The sequence below is a fragment of the Dendrobates tinctorius genome, unplaced genomic scaffold (assembly GCF_039654945.1).
Source record: "Dendrobates tinctorius isolate UK_male_01 unplaced genomic scaffold, ASM3965494v1 ptg000070l, whole genome shotgun sequence".
Classification (NCBI taxonomy): Eukaryota; Metazoa; Chordata; class Amphibia; order Anura; family Dendrobatidae; genus Dendrobates; species Dendrobates tinctorius.
The window spans coordinates 65,456,341-65,471,123 of record NW_027361738.1 but is presented as its reverse complement, the minus strand read 5'-3'; the positions used below and the strand labels follow the sequence as shown (position 1 = coordinate 65,471,123).

Below are 14,783 nucleotides of genomic sequence, written 5' to 3'. Positions count from 1 at the left end.
AGGGCGTCCCCAGATCGTCACACCCCTGCGGAGGGCGTCCCCAGATCGTCACACCCCTGCGGAGGGCGTCCCCAGATCGTCACACCCCTGCGGAGGGCGTCCCCAGATCGTCACACCCCTGCGGAGGGCGTCCCCAGATCGTCACACCCCTGCGGAGGGCGTCCCCAGATCGTCACACCCCTGCGGAGGGCGTCCCCAGATCGTCACACCCCTGCGGAGGGCGTCCCCAGATCGTCACACCCCTGCGGAGGGCGTCCCCAGATCGTCACACCCCTGCGGAGGGCGTCCCCAGATCGTCACACCCCTGCGGAGGGCGTCCCCAGATCGTCACACCCCTGCGGAGGGCGTCCCCAGATCGTCACACCCCTGCGGAGGGCGTCCCCAGATCGTCACACCCCTGCGGAGGGCGTCCCCAGATCGTCACACCCCTGCGGAGGGCGTCCCCAGATCGTCACACCCCTGCGGAGGGCGTCCCCAGATCGTCACACCCCTGCGGAGGGCGTCCCCAGATCGTCACACCCCTGCGGAGGGCGTCCCCAGATCGTCACACCCCTGCGGAGGGCGTCCCCAGATCGTCACACCCCTGCGGAGGGCGTCCCCAGATCGTCACACCCCTGCGGAGGGCGTCCCCAGATCGTCACACCCCTGCGGAGGGCGTCCCCAGATCGTCACACCCCTGCGGAGGGCGTCCCCAGATCGTCACACCCCTGCGGAGGGCGTCCCCAGATCGTCACACCCCTGCGGAGGGCGTCCCCAGATCGTCACACCCCTGCGGAGGGCGTCCCCAGATCGTCACACCCCTGCGGAGGGCGTCCCCAGATCGTCACACCCCTGCGGAGGGCGTCCCCAGATCGTCACACCCCTGCGGAGGGCGTCCCCAGATCGTCACACCCCTGCGGAGGGCGTCCCCAGATCGTCACACCCCTGCGGAGGGCGTCCCCAGATCGTCACACCCCTGCGGAGGGCGTCCCCAGATCGTCACACCCCTGCGGAGGGCGTCCCCAGATCGTCACACCCCTGCGGAGGGCGTCCCCAGATCGTCACACCCCTGCGGAGGGCGTCCCCAGATCGTCACACCCCTGCGGAGGGCGTCCCCAGATCGTCACACCCCTGCGGAGGGCGTCCCCAGATCGTCACACCCCTGCGGAGGGCGTCCCCAGATCGTCACACCCCTGCGGAGGGCGTCCCCAGATCGTCACACCCCTGCGGAGGGCGTCCCCAGATCGTCACACCCCTGCGGAGGGCGTCCCCAGATCGTCACACCCCTGCGGAGGGCGTCCCCAGATCGTCACACCCCTGCGGAGGGCGTCCCCAGATCGTCACACCCCTGCGGAGGGCGTCCCCAGATCGTCACACCCCTGCGGAGGGCGGTGGCGTCCCCAGATCGTCACACCCCTGCGGAGGGCGGTGGCGTCCCCAGATCGTCACACCCCTGCGGAGGGCGGTGGCGTCCCCAGATCGTCACACCCCTGCGGAGGGCGGTGGCGTCCCCAGATCGTCACACCCCTGCGGAGGGCGGTGGCGTCCCCAGATCGTCACACCCCTGCGGAGGGCGGTGGCGTCCCCAGATCGTCACACCCCTGCGGAGGGCGGTGGCGTCCCCAGATCGTCACACCCCTGCGGAGGGCGGTGGCGTCCCCAGATCGTCACACCCCTGCGGAGGGCGGTGGCGTCCCCAGATCGTCACACCCCTGCGGAGGGCGGTGGCGTCCCCAGATCGTCACACCCCTGCGGAGGGCGGTGGCGTCCCCAGATCGTCACACCCCTGCGGAGGGCGGTGGCGTCCCCAGATCGTCACACCCCTGCGGAGGGCGGTGGCGTCCCCAGATCGTCACACCCCTGCGGAGGGCGGTGGCGTCCCCAGATCGTCACATCCCTGCGGAGGGCGGTGGCGTCCCCAGATCGTCACATCCCTGCGGAGGGCGGTGGCGTCCCCGGATTGTCACAACCCTGCGGAAACCGGTGGCGTCCCAGGATCGTCAGACCCCTGCGGACACTGGTGGTGTTGCATCTTGCATAAGGACTGATTGGGTATCGGCCTCTTCTGCCCCTTGCACTTCGCAGGGGATGACAGACGTGAATTACTTGGAGCCCATTTTGCATAGCACCTTCTCCCGAGCCATCCCCCCCCTAGAGCTTCAAAGCCACAGCTCACAATGTGCCGTCATCTCTGAAATGTATCAATACAAAAAGGGTGGGGGAACAAGAGGTGCAATAGTGCCCTATCACTAGTGACACTACGATGTGAGTGGTGTAATGCAGTTCCACTCACCTATTCCGGTTGTGTGACCCACAACTGGCTTGAAGACATAACACAGTATCAGCTGCTGCAGGACCTCCACCGACCACTCCAAAGTGGAAAAACTGCCAGAGAATATGGGAAGCAAGATGTGCCACAGTCCGCGCTGCTGAATCCACAAAATCACCTGGGATGCAAGATGTAGTAACAAAGTACTGCTTTATTCCTTCCTACGCGTTTCGGCGCCCTTCCTGGCACCTTCCTCAGGGATATCCCTGAGGAAGGTGCCAGGAAGGGCGCCGAAACGCGTAGGAAGGAATAAAGCAGTACTTTGTTACTACATCTTGCATCCCAGGTGATTTTGTGGATTCAGCAGCGCGGACTGTGGCACATCTTGCTTCCCATATTCTCTGGCATCTCTGAAATGTGGATTTTTACCCCACAGCTCAGCAAATTGCCCCCCGCCGCTCCACTTCCCATTGTGATGTGCTACCGCTTTAACCACAGCGGGCAGCTCACCAAGGCATCACAAGCGTTGTGTACAGACAGGCACAAGTTTGGGAAAGGAAAAAAAAAAAAAAAGGAGCAGATGGTGAGAATAGTAATAAACTCCACCGATCTCTATTTTAGCATATTCCACAATCCGCTGCCAAGAACATTCATTTGTGAACTGCTGTCAGATTCTCAATGAATGCGCTGCAAGAAAGAAAGACGCTCGGACCCCTCCAAGTCCGGCACAATCCCCCACTGACTCAGGAACATCAGGTCTGTGCCCACTCTTGGCCACCGGGTACATTTAAGAGGGTACAGAGTGTAAGGCCAGGAATCAATGGGGTCCAAAATGTTGCATCTGCAGCGCCTGCTTCAAGAGAAACACGGCTTCACCGGCTCAACGTGACGCCCTCACAGGGCGGATGAATGCGACGGTGTTGAGTTGTTTCTTGGCATCACCCAAAAGCGACCTCTAAGCTCATTCACCAGCGTGGTGCACAGCTGGTGTCACGGCAAAAATCTCAGACGTGCAAACTATGTAATGTGAACCGGGCCACAACGTGGAGACAGATTATACTCTACACGAAGCTCTGGGAAACTTCTGCACATTCAATCAAGGAAAAGAAAATAATAAAACCGCAAATGCCCCGGTGTCCAGACGGGCAGAGCAGGCTGGCATGTATGGGTGCCGAGGGCTGTCCGGCAGGGGGAATGGAACCTTTAGCCAGATTCTGGAAAAGGGGTGCTTCAAGGGAAGCGACCAACTAGTATTTAGACTATAAACCAATACATTATTGGGCACTAATACCTGTATGATCATGGATTTAATGACAACACTGCGTCTTTGGCAGCAACACATTTGTTTGACACTGCTACATCACAGCTTAATGCAAATTAACCCGCAATTCATAATGTACCACGACCGCGGGAAGCAAAAAAGCCAAAGCTAGTTGGATTTTTTATTTTTTTTTAACTTGCTTCATCAGTTGTACTATGCTGCGAAGTATCATCGGCATGCATGTGTGACCACCGCTTAAGCTCATTAATGCTCCATTCACACAAGCAACTTTCTCAGAAACCGCACCCGGACCCCCCCCCCCCCCTCTGGGAAACCCGCACCCGGACCCCCCCTCTGGGAAACCGCACCCGGACCCCCCCCCCTCTGGGAAACCCGCACCCGGACCCCCCCCTCTGGGAAACCTGCACCCGGACACCCCCCCCCCCCGGGAAACCCGGACCCCCCCACCCTCCGGGAAACCCGCACCCGGACCCCCCTCTCCGGGAAACCTGCACCCGGACCCCCCCCCCCCCCCGGGAAACCCGGACCCCCCCACCCTCCGGGAAACCCGCATCCGGACCCCCCTCTCCGGGAAACCCGCACATTTATCACGACTCCAATCCTGTAGGTAGGTGCTAATGGAGAAACCATGTAACCTGTCGAGCACTGGAAACAGCTGCTGTAGAGTCCAGAGTTTGAGGGTACGTTTGCATCCAATAACTATTAACTGGGTCTTTCCTTAGTATACGGGGCTGCCGTCCTGTAAGGCAGCAGGGTGTCGGACATGGTTACTTTCCACAATGGCAATGGTTCTAAGAGACCTGACTGCATCATAAAACAGTTCATCCATCCACCACAGGCTGAGGAGCGGAAGTTAATAAGTGATGACACTAACAAAAGGGCTTATTCTGAGCACTTGGTGGTTTTGTAAAACCAGATGTTTCCTTTCATGGCTGACCACAATTTACATATTCTGGTTAGACCTTCTGAACAGGAGACTTGGTGAACTGCGAGACGTCCCGAGGAGAATGCTCTCGAGTGCACCTCTCGAGTAATGTCTGACAAAACACTTCCACCTGCTGTTGGAATCCCTACAGAATAATCGGGATGGACTTAGAAATCCCTTATGGGAAACCCTGGAGGATTGGTTGGGTCCTGGTCATCATTACTCAGATGTATGGACTCGCTGAAGCAGCAGGAGAACCCATCAGCCCAGACGGACCATGAACCAAGCACCCAAAACAAGTGTCTACAAGAGACGTGTGCCGGACAATTAGGAAGGACATGGTCCTAGGACCAGGGAGGGGTGTCGTCCGGGCACAGTAACTAACTGTGGTTAGTTATAACAAATTATAATTCTCCTCCATCCCACAGTCCCATGCCCATATACCCATTATGACAGCATCTTCGCCATGGCAACCGTTATGACATCAAAATGCAGGGCGGGGCCTGATACACACATACATATACGTGTGTGTATATATCCATCATACATATATATATATATATATATATATATATATATATATATATGAATGAGATATATATATATATGAATGAGATATATATATATATGAATGAGATATATACGAGATATATATATATATATATATATTTTCATACACACACACACACACACACACAGAGATTACATATGTGCGAGTGTTATATAAGAGAAATATAAATATATATATATATATATATATATATATATATATATATATATATATATATATATATATATATATATATATATATAGCGCTGCTCTTACAAAATCTGCCCGTAAATTCCATCTACACGTTTTACTACACACGCCCCGTGCTTTCCGTTAGGGGTTCGCCCGTCCATCGCAGTCTTCTGTATGGAGTCGAGTTAACAAATGTCATTTATAATAACCAGTTGTCAATTTAATTAACAGAAGAGATCAGAACGCAGCATGTGCAATTACATCTGCAGACGAGTAAATGATGGTTTATTAAGATTGGAGACTCAATAAAAACACTGAAGCCATTGGGAGACAAGTCATGTACGTGCCCGGTACTGACGGGAGGCGTCCGGCTTTCTTCACAGCCCTGTCTGTGCTTTATTGCGCCATGTCTATGCCTTATTGAAGAACACAGGCCAGTCCTGAGAATCTGAGGCCCGGGCTACACGGCATTCGGAAAATCATGGCGGCCATCATCCTAAAACGGCACAACATGGATTCACTTCAATAGATGTGAGTTGCAATTCAACATACAACCTGTAGTCAGGAGGGGCACTGTAGGACACTAGTAAACACACCCCACCCTAAAGGCAGAGGATGGCCAACTGCCCCGAAAAACCACAAAGGTTGCAACGCTAGAAATGCACAGATTTTCAAAACGTATATGACCTTCTATAGGCGCCAAAGTTTGCAGATAGAGGCGGCTTTCGGGGGATCTGTGAAAAAAGGTGACAACGCTCCTTAAAAAGGGGTTAGTCCCAAATTGTAAGATATCCTCCACATTCAGGATAGGTCATAAGCAGGGCTGTGGAGTCGGTAAGCCAAACCTCCAACTCCAACTCATCAATTTCCATGGCTCAGAGTCTCCGACTCCACCAAAATGGGCTCCAACTCGGACTCCACAGCCCTGGACAGAACTTGTCAATCCGATGTGATCCAACACCCGGAGCTCTCAAGCAATCGTGAGAATGGAGCTATGTAACGCCTGGATCGGTGGTAGGACACACTTAGCTTGCACTTCATTCATCGTCAATGGGACTCTCTTGGCAAAAGCCATGTGCTGTACTCCGCTTTCTCCGGCAGTCCCATAGACAATGATTGAAGCCAAAGCCATCTCCGCTCCATTGTAGAGCTCCATTCTCAATCGGACCCCCAGTGACCACAAAGTTATTCTTTTTTTTCTTTTTTTTTTTTAATATGGGATAACTAGTAATTTTGGAAAATCTAACCTGAGATTATGACTGGGCATGCCTTGTCTGATAACCATATGCTCCCTCTACTATAGAAAAAGCAGATAAATACAATATATTTATTATACTCTTCTACAGTGCCATCATATTCCACAGCGCTTTAGAGACATCTCTGTCCCCATCAGAACTCACAACCTAGATTCCCTATCAGTAGGTCTCTGGAGTGAGAGACAACCTGAGAATCCGAAAGAAACCCACCCAAACACGGGGAGAACATACAAACTCCTTGTTGTCCTTATTGGGATTGGAACCCAGGACCCCAGCGCTGCAAAGCAAGAGTGCTAACCACTGAGCCACCATACCGCCCAGAATCCAATGCTTGCTCATCTAACCTCTATTCCCGTGATTAGCGCACCTTGAGAGCTCACTTACACAGGACAATAATGGCGCAACCCCACAACAATCACCAGCACGGACATAAATTATCTAAGAATTACTAGGTGGGTATGAATAATCGTCCTGTCTGGAAACACTATTGTCCCATTGTCTCTCCGGCATGAGGGGAACATTCCAGCACCCTCGTATCATACCGTATTAATCCTAATTCCACAGACAGAGGAGCACACCAAAAATGGCTCATTGAAAAGGGAGGGGAAAAAAAAAAAAAAAAAAAAAAAAGGAGACATCTAAAAAAGTGTTCAGGAACAGAACTTTATACTAAAAAGCTGAAAAACCACAAACAATAGTAAAACCAAAAACACAAATCAACAGAACTAGAAGAAAAGTGATGTAAGGATAGTTATTTAGTGGATTTTTTATTCCATATCTTCAGGGATGAACAATCCCGATGGAAAGTCAGTGACGCTACTCTAATGAGATCCCATACGCAGGAGAAAAGATGGCTGATCCAGACCTTCTTATGGGGGCCTCGTTCTCAGGATCGGTGGGGTGCATGAGGCGGGACACACAGTGATTAATCCTGTAGACTGGCGATATCCACTTACAGTCACATTTAGAATATCTCCACCTCCATGTGGTCTCAAACATGAAGGTGTTCCCGTCAACCTCAGACATGCCCATCTGATTTAGGCTGACGGGAAGAGTTTTTATCTATAGTCCCAAAGGTTAAAACTACTGAAAAGCACAAATTCGGAGCTTTAATTCCAGTGGTGAAACAATGCCATAATCCAGTGACGCAACTGTGCGGAGTCGAAGAGGTTTTCATTGCGCCGCCTGTAGGATTCCACGAATGGACTCGGGAGATGGAGATCAAGATGCAATATTTATTAGGTAGTTACAATGTCAACGTGTTTCGAAGTTCTCCAACAGGACAGAACCGCAATGAAGATCCATTAAAAGACCGACAGCTATATACGCAGAGGTTTTAGAAAACAAGCGCCAAAAGGCACGTGGCATGTCAAAGTTCAGCCACAGCCCGTTGATGACAAATATATAAGACCATGCAAGATCACAAGAAATCACTTATGAAGTGCCGTAAAATATGAAAAAAAAAGTGCTTTAAAATGGGGGTATCCGAGCATGCTCGGGTGCTAACCGAATGACTTTGGCGTGCTCGAATATTATGTTCGAGTCCCCGCAGCTGCATGTCTCGTGGCTGTTCCGACAGCCTAACAAACAAATTACTACATGTCTGGAAAAGCCACTAAGAATTTAGCAGCTGGTTCCATTGAGTTGATCCCAATGTACTTTGGAAAGCGATAGACTTCTCCAGGCTTCTCCAGTGGGCCATGAATCTCACTCACATGAAGCGCTACCCTCCGCCTGATTACAATTAGAGTATTATTTCTGTAAGTGATATGTAGGTCAGTCACTGCTTTAGGGAAACCGGAGTGTAAAAACACAAGGTTACATTACTTACATGGTGTATATAAATTTATCCCCGGAACGTTCCCACAGTTTACCGACCTTACGGTAGAGATTACGATCTACTTATAACGAAAAAAAATAAAAAGCAAAAACTAGAATTTAAATGGGGGGAGGGTCCCAACTTCAGCAAGTTTTCACGTTGCGATCACTGGGTGTCCGCCCAATGGCAGCTTGACCCTAGGTCCTAAGTTCCTGTTGTCTATGGGACTTCTGGAAGTAAAGTGCGGCCACCATTAGACTGCAAAGGGACATTTTAAAGCTCCATTATATCGATCAGTGGAGGGGCTCTACAGTAGGACCAGTAGCAAAGTTTTCTTAATGAAATAGGTAGGCGATAACTTCCCAATTGGTACCATTTGTAAAGAGCTTTGAAACCGTAAGAGGACCACACCAACACTCACCCCCATATATACATTCGGACAAGTGGGCATATGTTTTAAAATGAGGGGAGAGGAATAAGTCACTAGCAGGGACCCTTTGATGGCAGCTCACCCCAACAGGTATAGGACTTGTTAAAACCCAACATCATTCTCACCTCCAACATCTGGTAATGGGTGGGAAGATCCGTAACGCCGCCCCCCCCCCCCCCCCCCCCATACATCACTGAAATCATGTTTGGTTGAGTTCTCACCCCCTCCTCAATTCCCAAAACTTTCTATGAGATCATTGGACAATTTTCCATCTATGGAGACCGTTGTATGGATCCCTGGGATCTCCACTGACAAAAGCATCATACAAGACGTCTAGAAGAATCTGAGCCAAAAGTTTATGAGATGTTCTCGAATGCAAAAATTAGGAAACACTGGGAATAAGATAAAACCACACAGAATTCTGTAACCAGTGAGTGACATGGAGCTACCACTCATCACTTATTTAGTAGATCAGACTTATCTTGCCCACAGCGGAAAAGTTGGATGCGAGCAGTGATCATCAAAAAAAAAAAAATAGAAAAATCTACCTGGCGTCCCATGTCCTGCCCTGCCCCCATGACATCAGATGGTTAATAAATATAACCGAAGAGTGATAGTGACTCACCTGCCGACCCAACGTGTGCCAAGGTTCAGTGCTAACAAGCATTGCCAAAGGCCAGGTCCATACATCGTCTATGGCGAGGCGGCACCGGGCAGAGCCAGCGTGTCCGTACTGTGACACCGACAGCATGAATGACTGTTCTCGGCATCTGACTAAGGAGTAATGATCTTCCCACGCAGGTACAGAAACTTTACACAAGTGTTAAAATCTAAAGCCGATAATTGCCAAAAATTAAACCACTCCCTTTTTATTTACTGGCTTCTATTTTTTGCTTTTTCCTCCCCCCTGTAACTCCTACATACATTATATTTAATGCTTGTGCAAGACTCATTACAGATCTGCATAAACAGAAACCTGCCCAGAACCAGAGACTCCACCTGTAAGGACGGAGCACACCTAGAAGATGACTAAAGGAGCACCGAGAGCAGATCACCAAGTATGGTCATGAAGATGGATGAAACCAGGAATCTCTCCCGACTGACTGATGGAGCGCTACCCAAAACTTCAGCAGTTCCCTGAACGGAGGTGGTCACCAACCTTCCAGACCTTAGAGACACATCCAGCTCCCACCACCTCATAGTAGCGGCAACGAAAGTCCCCATTACAGGTATAATGATTACCAAAGCTTTTCCACAGAAGTACCCCCAAAGCAGTATACCAAGATCCAGGGGTTCCCACAATCCCTCCATGCAGTATTGTCCCACCAAGCACGCCCAACACTTCTGCATTCAGCCTCGAGAACTTCCTCTAACAGGTAGTATCATCCTGTCTCCATCACACCTTACTTAAAATTATCTCTAAACCCCCCAAACCAGTATATGGGCATCCAGATCTGCTCACAAAAATTCATCATTTCGAGATGTGGCCCTCATACCCGTTTACTAGACATGGAGCCAGTGCACCAAGCTGGCAGACAGCTGCGAGCCGCAATTCATGGGACCGGAAGCCACATGTGGCTCCCGAGCTACAGGTTGGGGACCCCTGCCCTACAGGATAAATAAATATCCCCCCCCCCACACTCAGCACATGGGCAGACGAGAGAAGATGGACATCACCATGAGGCTCCATACTTAATAGTCCTCCTCCAGGGCAGAAGGCCACAGTAAAGAATCGCTCGTATGTTGTCCACTTTCATGTAAAAATTGGTCATGGCCATCTACATGGTCATCCAACAATACCGAGGGATAAAACATTTCAGGGGTTTCAGAAGCTTGATCTCTGGGTTACTTTTCCATTGTGGGAACCTCACAGGAGCAGAGGGAATATAAAAAAAAAGCGCTATAAAAGGTCACTGAGGAGCTCATGGATACAGGCTGCAGAAAGTCCACAGCCGATCGGTCGAGGAGGAGGCCGTGGAAAACCTGCTACAACTGACGCCAAGAGAACATCTACTAAAGAAGGGTCACCATAGACTGTACCTTCTTGCTGCCATCATGGGTGTAACATTATATCCTAGTAGGAAGTGGAATGGGGGTTTCTGGGCGTACAGTTTGATGACCTATCCATTGAGGGATCCTGCCTGCACAAAATGACTGTTCAAACCAAGCACCAAAGCTCTTTGCAGTTCAGTATACCTTCTAAGCCTGCATCCATCTCCAACTTCTCTTCCATGATGGACAGCTGATGTTATACAAGTCACAGGGAGCAGATAAAGATGGATGGCTTGGAGGTGCAAGTTCACCAAACTGCTTGGCCACTCCAAGGGTGCGCCAAGCGCCTGTGCTTGGTTTGAACAGTCATTTTGCGCTAACAGACTGATTAAGAGCCCAAAAACGTGTGAATGGTGATCATCTGACCAGCAGGGACCACCTTCACTCGTGATGATTGGAAGGATAGGCCAATGAATGAACCTCCATAGAATAAGCATGTGAATATCAGCGCTGCCCCGTCGACAGCCCCCCCCAAAAAAAACGCAGAGTACAACGTAGATCTACACCTGGTCCTGGAAAGCAAGTTTCTGCTCGGACTTCAACACTTTTCAGGATGGCCACTTCTGTCATATTCTAGCGCCCGCTCCGCTGAATAGGGGCAGAGCCTTCATCACTGGCAGGGAGATGATGATATTCACAGCTCTCATGGAGCAGCTTCCTCTTCATGTCATCTGTAAGGAAGCAGGTGAGGCCATGCAGCAAGACGCGGCACAATTCAAGGAAGCTCCTACTTGGTGAGGTAAGAAGAGCGCGGCCCTGAAGAACAATGTGTATAACAATCATGGACGGAGAAACAGAAAGACCAAGCACTGGAGCAAAACCCTCAGGATATATTACCACGCCGTACATAGTTCATTAAAGTGCCAGGGTCACCAGTACCAAATGCAATTTACTTAAACAGATCACCACATACACCTTTGTCACCCATCCATGGGAAAGAATAAAAGTATGAGAGATGATATTCTTAGTGTCCCCTATTAACTGTGAGAATCGGGGGCCGAAGTCCCTTGTGAGAATGGAGTGGTAGTGAGCATCTGTGCGACCACCACTACTATAGACAATGAATGGAGAGATACTGAGCATCTGTGCCACCACCACTACTATAGACAATGAATGGAGAGATAGTGAGCATCTGTGCCACCGCCACTACTATAGACAATGAATGGAGAGATAGTGAGCATCTGTGCCACCACCACTACTATAGACAATGAATGGAGCGATAGTGAGCATCTGTGCAACCACCAAGACTACTATAGACAATGAATGGAGACATAGTGAGCATCTGTGCGACCACGACTACTGTAGACAATGAATGGAGAGATAGTGAGCATCTGTGCAACCACCACTACTATAGACAATGAATGGAGAGAGTGAGCATCTGTGCAACCACCACTACTATAGACAATGAATGGAGAGATAGTGAGCATCTGTGACACCACCACTACTATAGACAATGAATGGAGAGATAGTGAGCATCTGTGACACCACCACTACTATAGACAATGAATGGAGAGATAGTGAGCATCTGTGACCACCACTACTATAGGTAGTGAATAGAGAGACTGAGTATGAGTGACCATTACTTCCATAGATAGTGGATGGTGAGGTAGTGGAGAGATCGTGAGCATGTGCGACCGCCATTAAAGACAGTGAGGAGAGATAGTGAGCATGAGCGGCCACTACCATAAACAATGAATGGAGCTGTAATGAGCATGAGTGACCACCAATACTATAGACAGCGAATGGAGAGATTGTGAGCATCTGTGACCACCACTACTATAGACAATGAATGGAGAGACAGTGAGAATGTGCCACCATAACCACTATAGACAGTGAGTGGAGCAGCGGTCACACACGTCCACGTCGCTCCATTTACATAGTACACTTGGAATCTGTAGTCCTGTGATTGCTGGTGGTCCCAGATATCATTTATCACCAATCATGTGGACGTTACGCAATCTGATTTATTCCCCAATTTAACCAATCGATCACGGAGTCCAATAGCGGCTCAGAGCAGCATCCCTCCGCAGACCACAGGGGTCCCGTAGAGCAGCCTTCACTCTCCACATAAAGCTGCAGAGTATACCGTAGACCTCGCAAACCCAATTTCTAATTCTACATTTTAAAAAAATTGCCATTTTTCCTAATCCCCCTCAATTTATAACCAGAGCGTTCTATTCCATAAATCTGGGGTTTTTTTGCCTAGTGTGAATGCTGTTCTGAATCTTACGTTTTTATTTTGTTCCTGCGCCTGAGGCACAGCCTCCTCTTTCCTATATGTAAATGTAGCACTTATTCGCCAAGTGGGCGGAGTCCTCACCTCTCTCCACAAGAGTCTTGGTAATGGCCCAAGAAGGGACTAGATTTACATGCAGGCAATCCGTAATGGAGAGAGGTACGAACTGAAAAAAGAACATGCCAGGTAAGAAAAATATAGCAAAAATATAACCCTCATTAATATGGAAGTGGGGAAGACCACCGTGTATTATAAAGACCACCTCATTTCCCACCACAATCTGTGTGTATGGGAACAGCGGCCTCTCCTGAAAATGCATGTAGTCAATATGGAAACTATGAAGGACGTCCGGGGAACAGACGCCACGAGAATGTTGAAAGTTTTGTCTTCACTTTCATAAACTTTTTCCCCTTCATAAACAAGTTTCCACTTCTGAGCTTTCTGCGAGGATCCTGTGCACTCGCCAGACCCGGAATGTCCTCAATACTTGGTTACCAGAAGGCCAGAGGGGCCGCAGAGCAAACACCGCAGATAAACAGTGAGCACATTTGTCTAAACATTCCCAGCAGGTAGCCCCCAGAACAATGGGGTGTGAGTGTACGAGGAGCCCGCTCTGTCTACATCACAGACGGCAGCTAGGCCATGGTTTGCTCAGACGCCTTTCTCCAGCTCTTCAAAATCTGTCTCTCGTTGACCAACGCCTCACCGCCACACTTAACCACTGCTAGAAAAAGGACTGTCCACAAAATAAAACATAAAACTACAATACTACACAAAACTCCAAAGGGTTGCATTAAAGATGGCCTGTGTGGTCTCCTGACACATCATTCTGTCTACTATAAAACTGCAATCGCCGTGAAATCATTCTGAAACCTCTTCATTTAAAACTTGGCACCATGGCATTGATTCCTCTACAAATCCTCCTGGAAATGTACCAATGAATGAACAATCGAGCAGTCAGAATCCAGAAACACAACACTTAAAAAGAAAAAAAAAAAGTTATGGTCGGTTAATTTAGTTTAAAATCGTAAAAAAACTATAATTAAGAGCTATGCATGGGATTGCAGATAAAGTACCCGAGAAATCGTTGCCACTGGTCGGTGGACAGGGTGGGTCTCAAATCCCCTTTCCGTTCTAATGGAGGGGTCTGTCGTGCATGACCGCTGCCTCTCTATTAAAATTCTATTAGATTGATACAGATGGCCGAGCACCATAGGCTTTAAATGTGAAGGTAGGGGGCACACGCTACCAAATGGGGGACGCAGACCCTCGTTTTGGGCCGCTAGCTGGAAACGAATCAGGGAATTAAAAAAATATAATATAAAATAAATGATATATATAATGGTAATTAGATTAAAAAAAATCAAAAAGCACCTGTATTACACCCACTTGAAACCGGAAAATTCGGAGTGTCCTCATTCGGAATAGAGAATACCTGTACTTGGGCTTTGTAGAAGGACGTCTACCTTCCCCTTCTCCTTTGTGAGCCCTTGGCTGATCAGTAGTCACTTTATAGGCGCTTCTGTGGGGGGAAGGGTCACCAGTTTGGGAGATCACAAATCTGGGCATCAGATTGCAATGTAAATGAGGTTGGACAGTTTCACTTCTCATTGTCAATAATTCAAGTTTAACACTGGAGTTCTGACTATCTGCCGACTCCCCCCAGCCAACCCCCCAGCCAACCCCCCAAACCAAACAAGTGTCCAACTCACTCACACACCCATTACAATTATATAGCTCTGGCTGTGCAGAGTGGAATGAAGTGCAGATCTCTTGAGCTTTGCTTAAAACCA

The 14,783-nt window shown here is 49.4% G+C and overlaps 1 protein-coding gene across 2 annotated transcripts in view; it reads right to left on the bottom strand.

Annotated features, from left to right (window-relative positions):
- ARHGAP21 (Rho GTPase activating protein 21) overlaps positions 1–14,783 on the bottom strand; it is a 165,370-nt gene that overhangs the window by 138,759 nt on the left and 11,828 nt on the right. Inside the window, exon 1 of one of the 2 annotated variants that reach the window (XM_073581781.1) lies at positions 9,328–9,468. The exons of the other annotated variant lie outside the window; for it this stretch is intronic. Coding sequence (XP_073437882.1) covers positions 9,328–9,453 — 126 coding nt within the window. The 5' untranslated portion in view covers positions 9,454–9,468. Of the gene's footprint in view, positions 1–9,327; positions 9,469–14,783 lie in introns of those variants that run through there. 2 annotated transcript variants of the gene reach the window in all.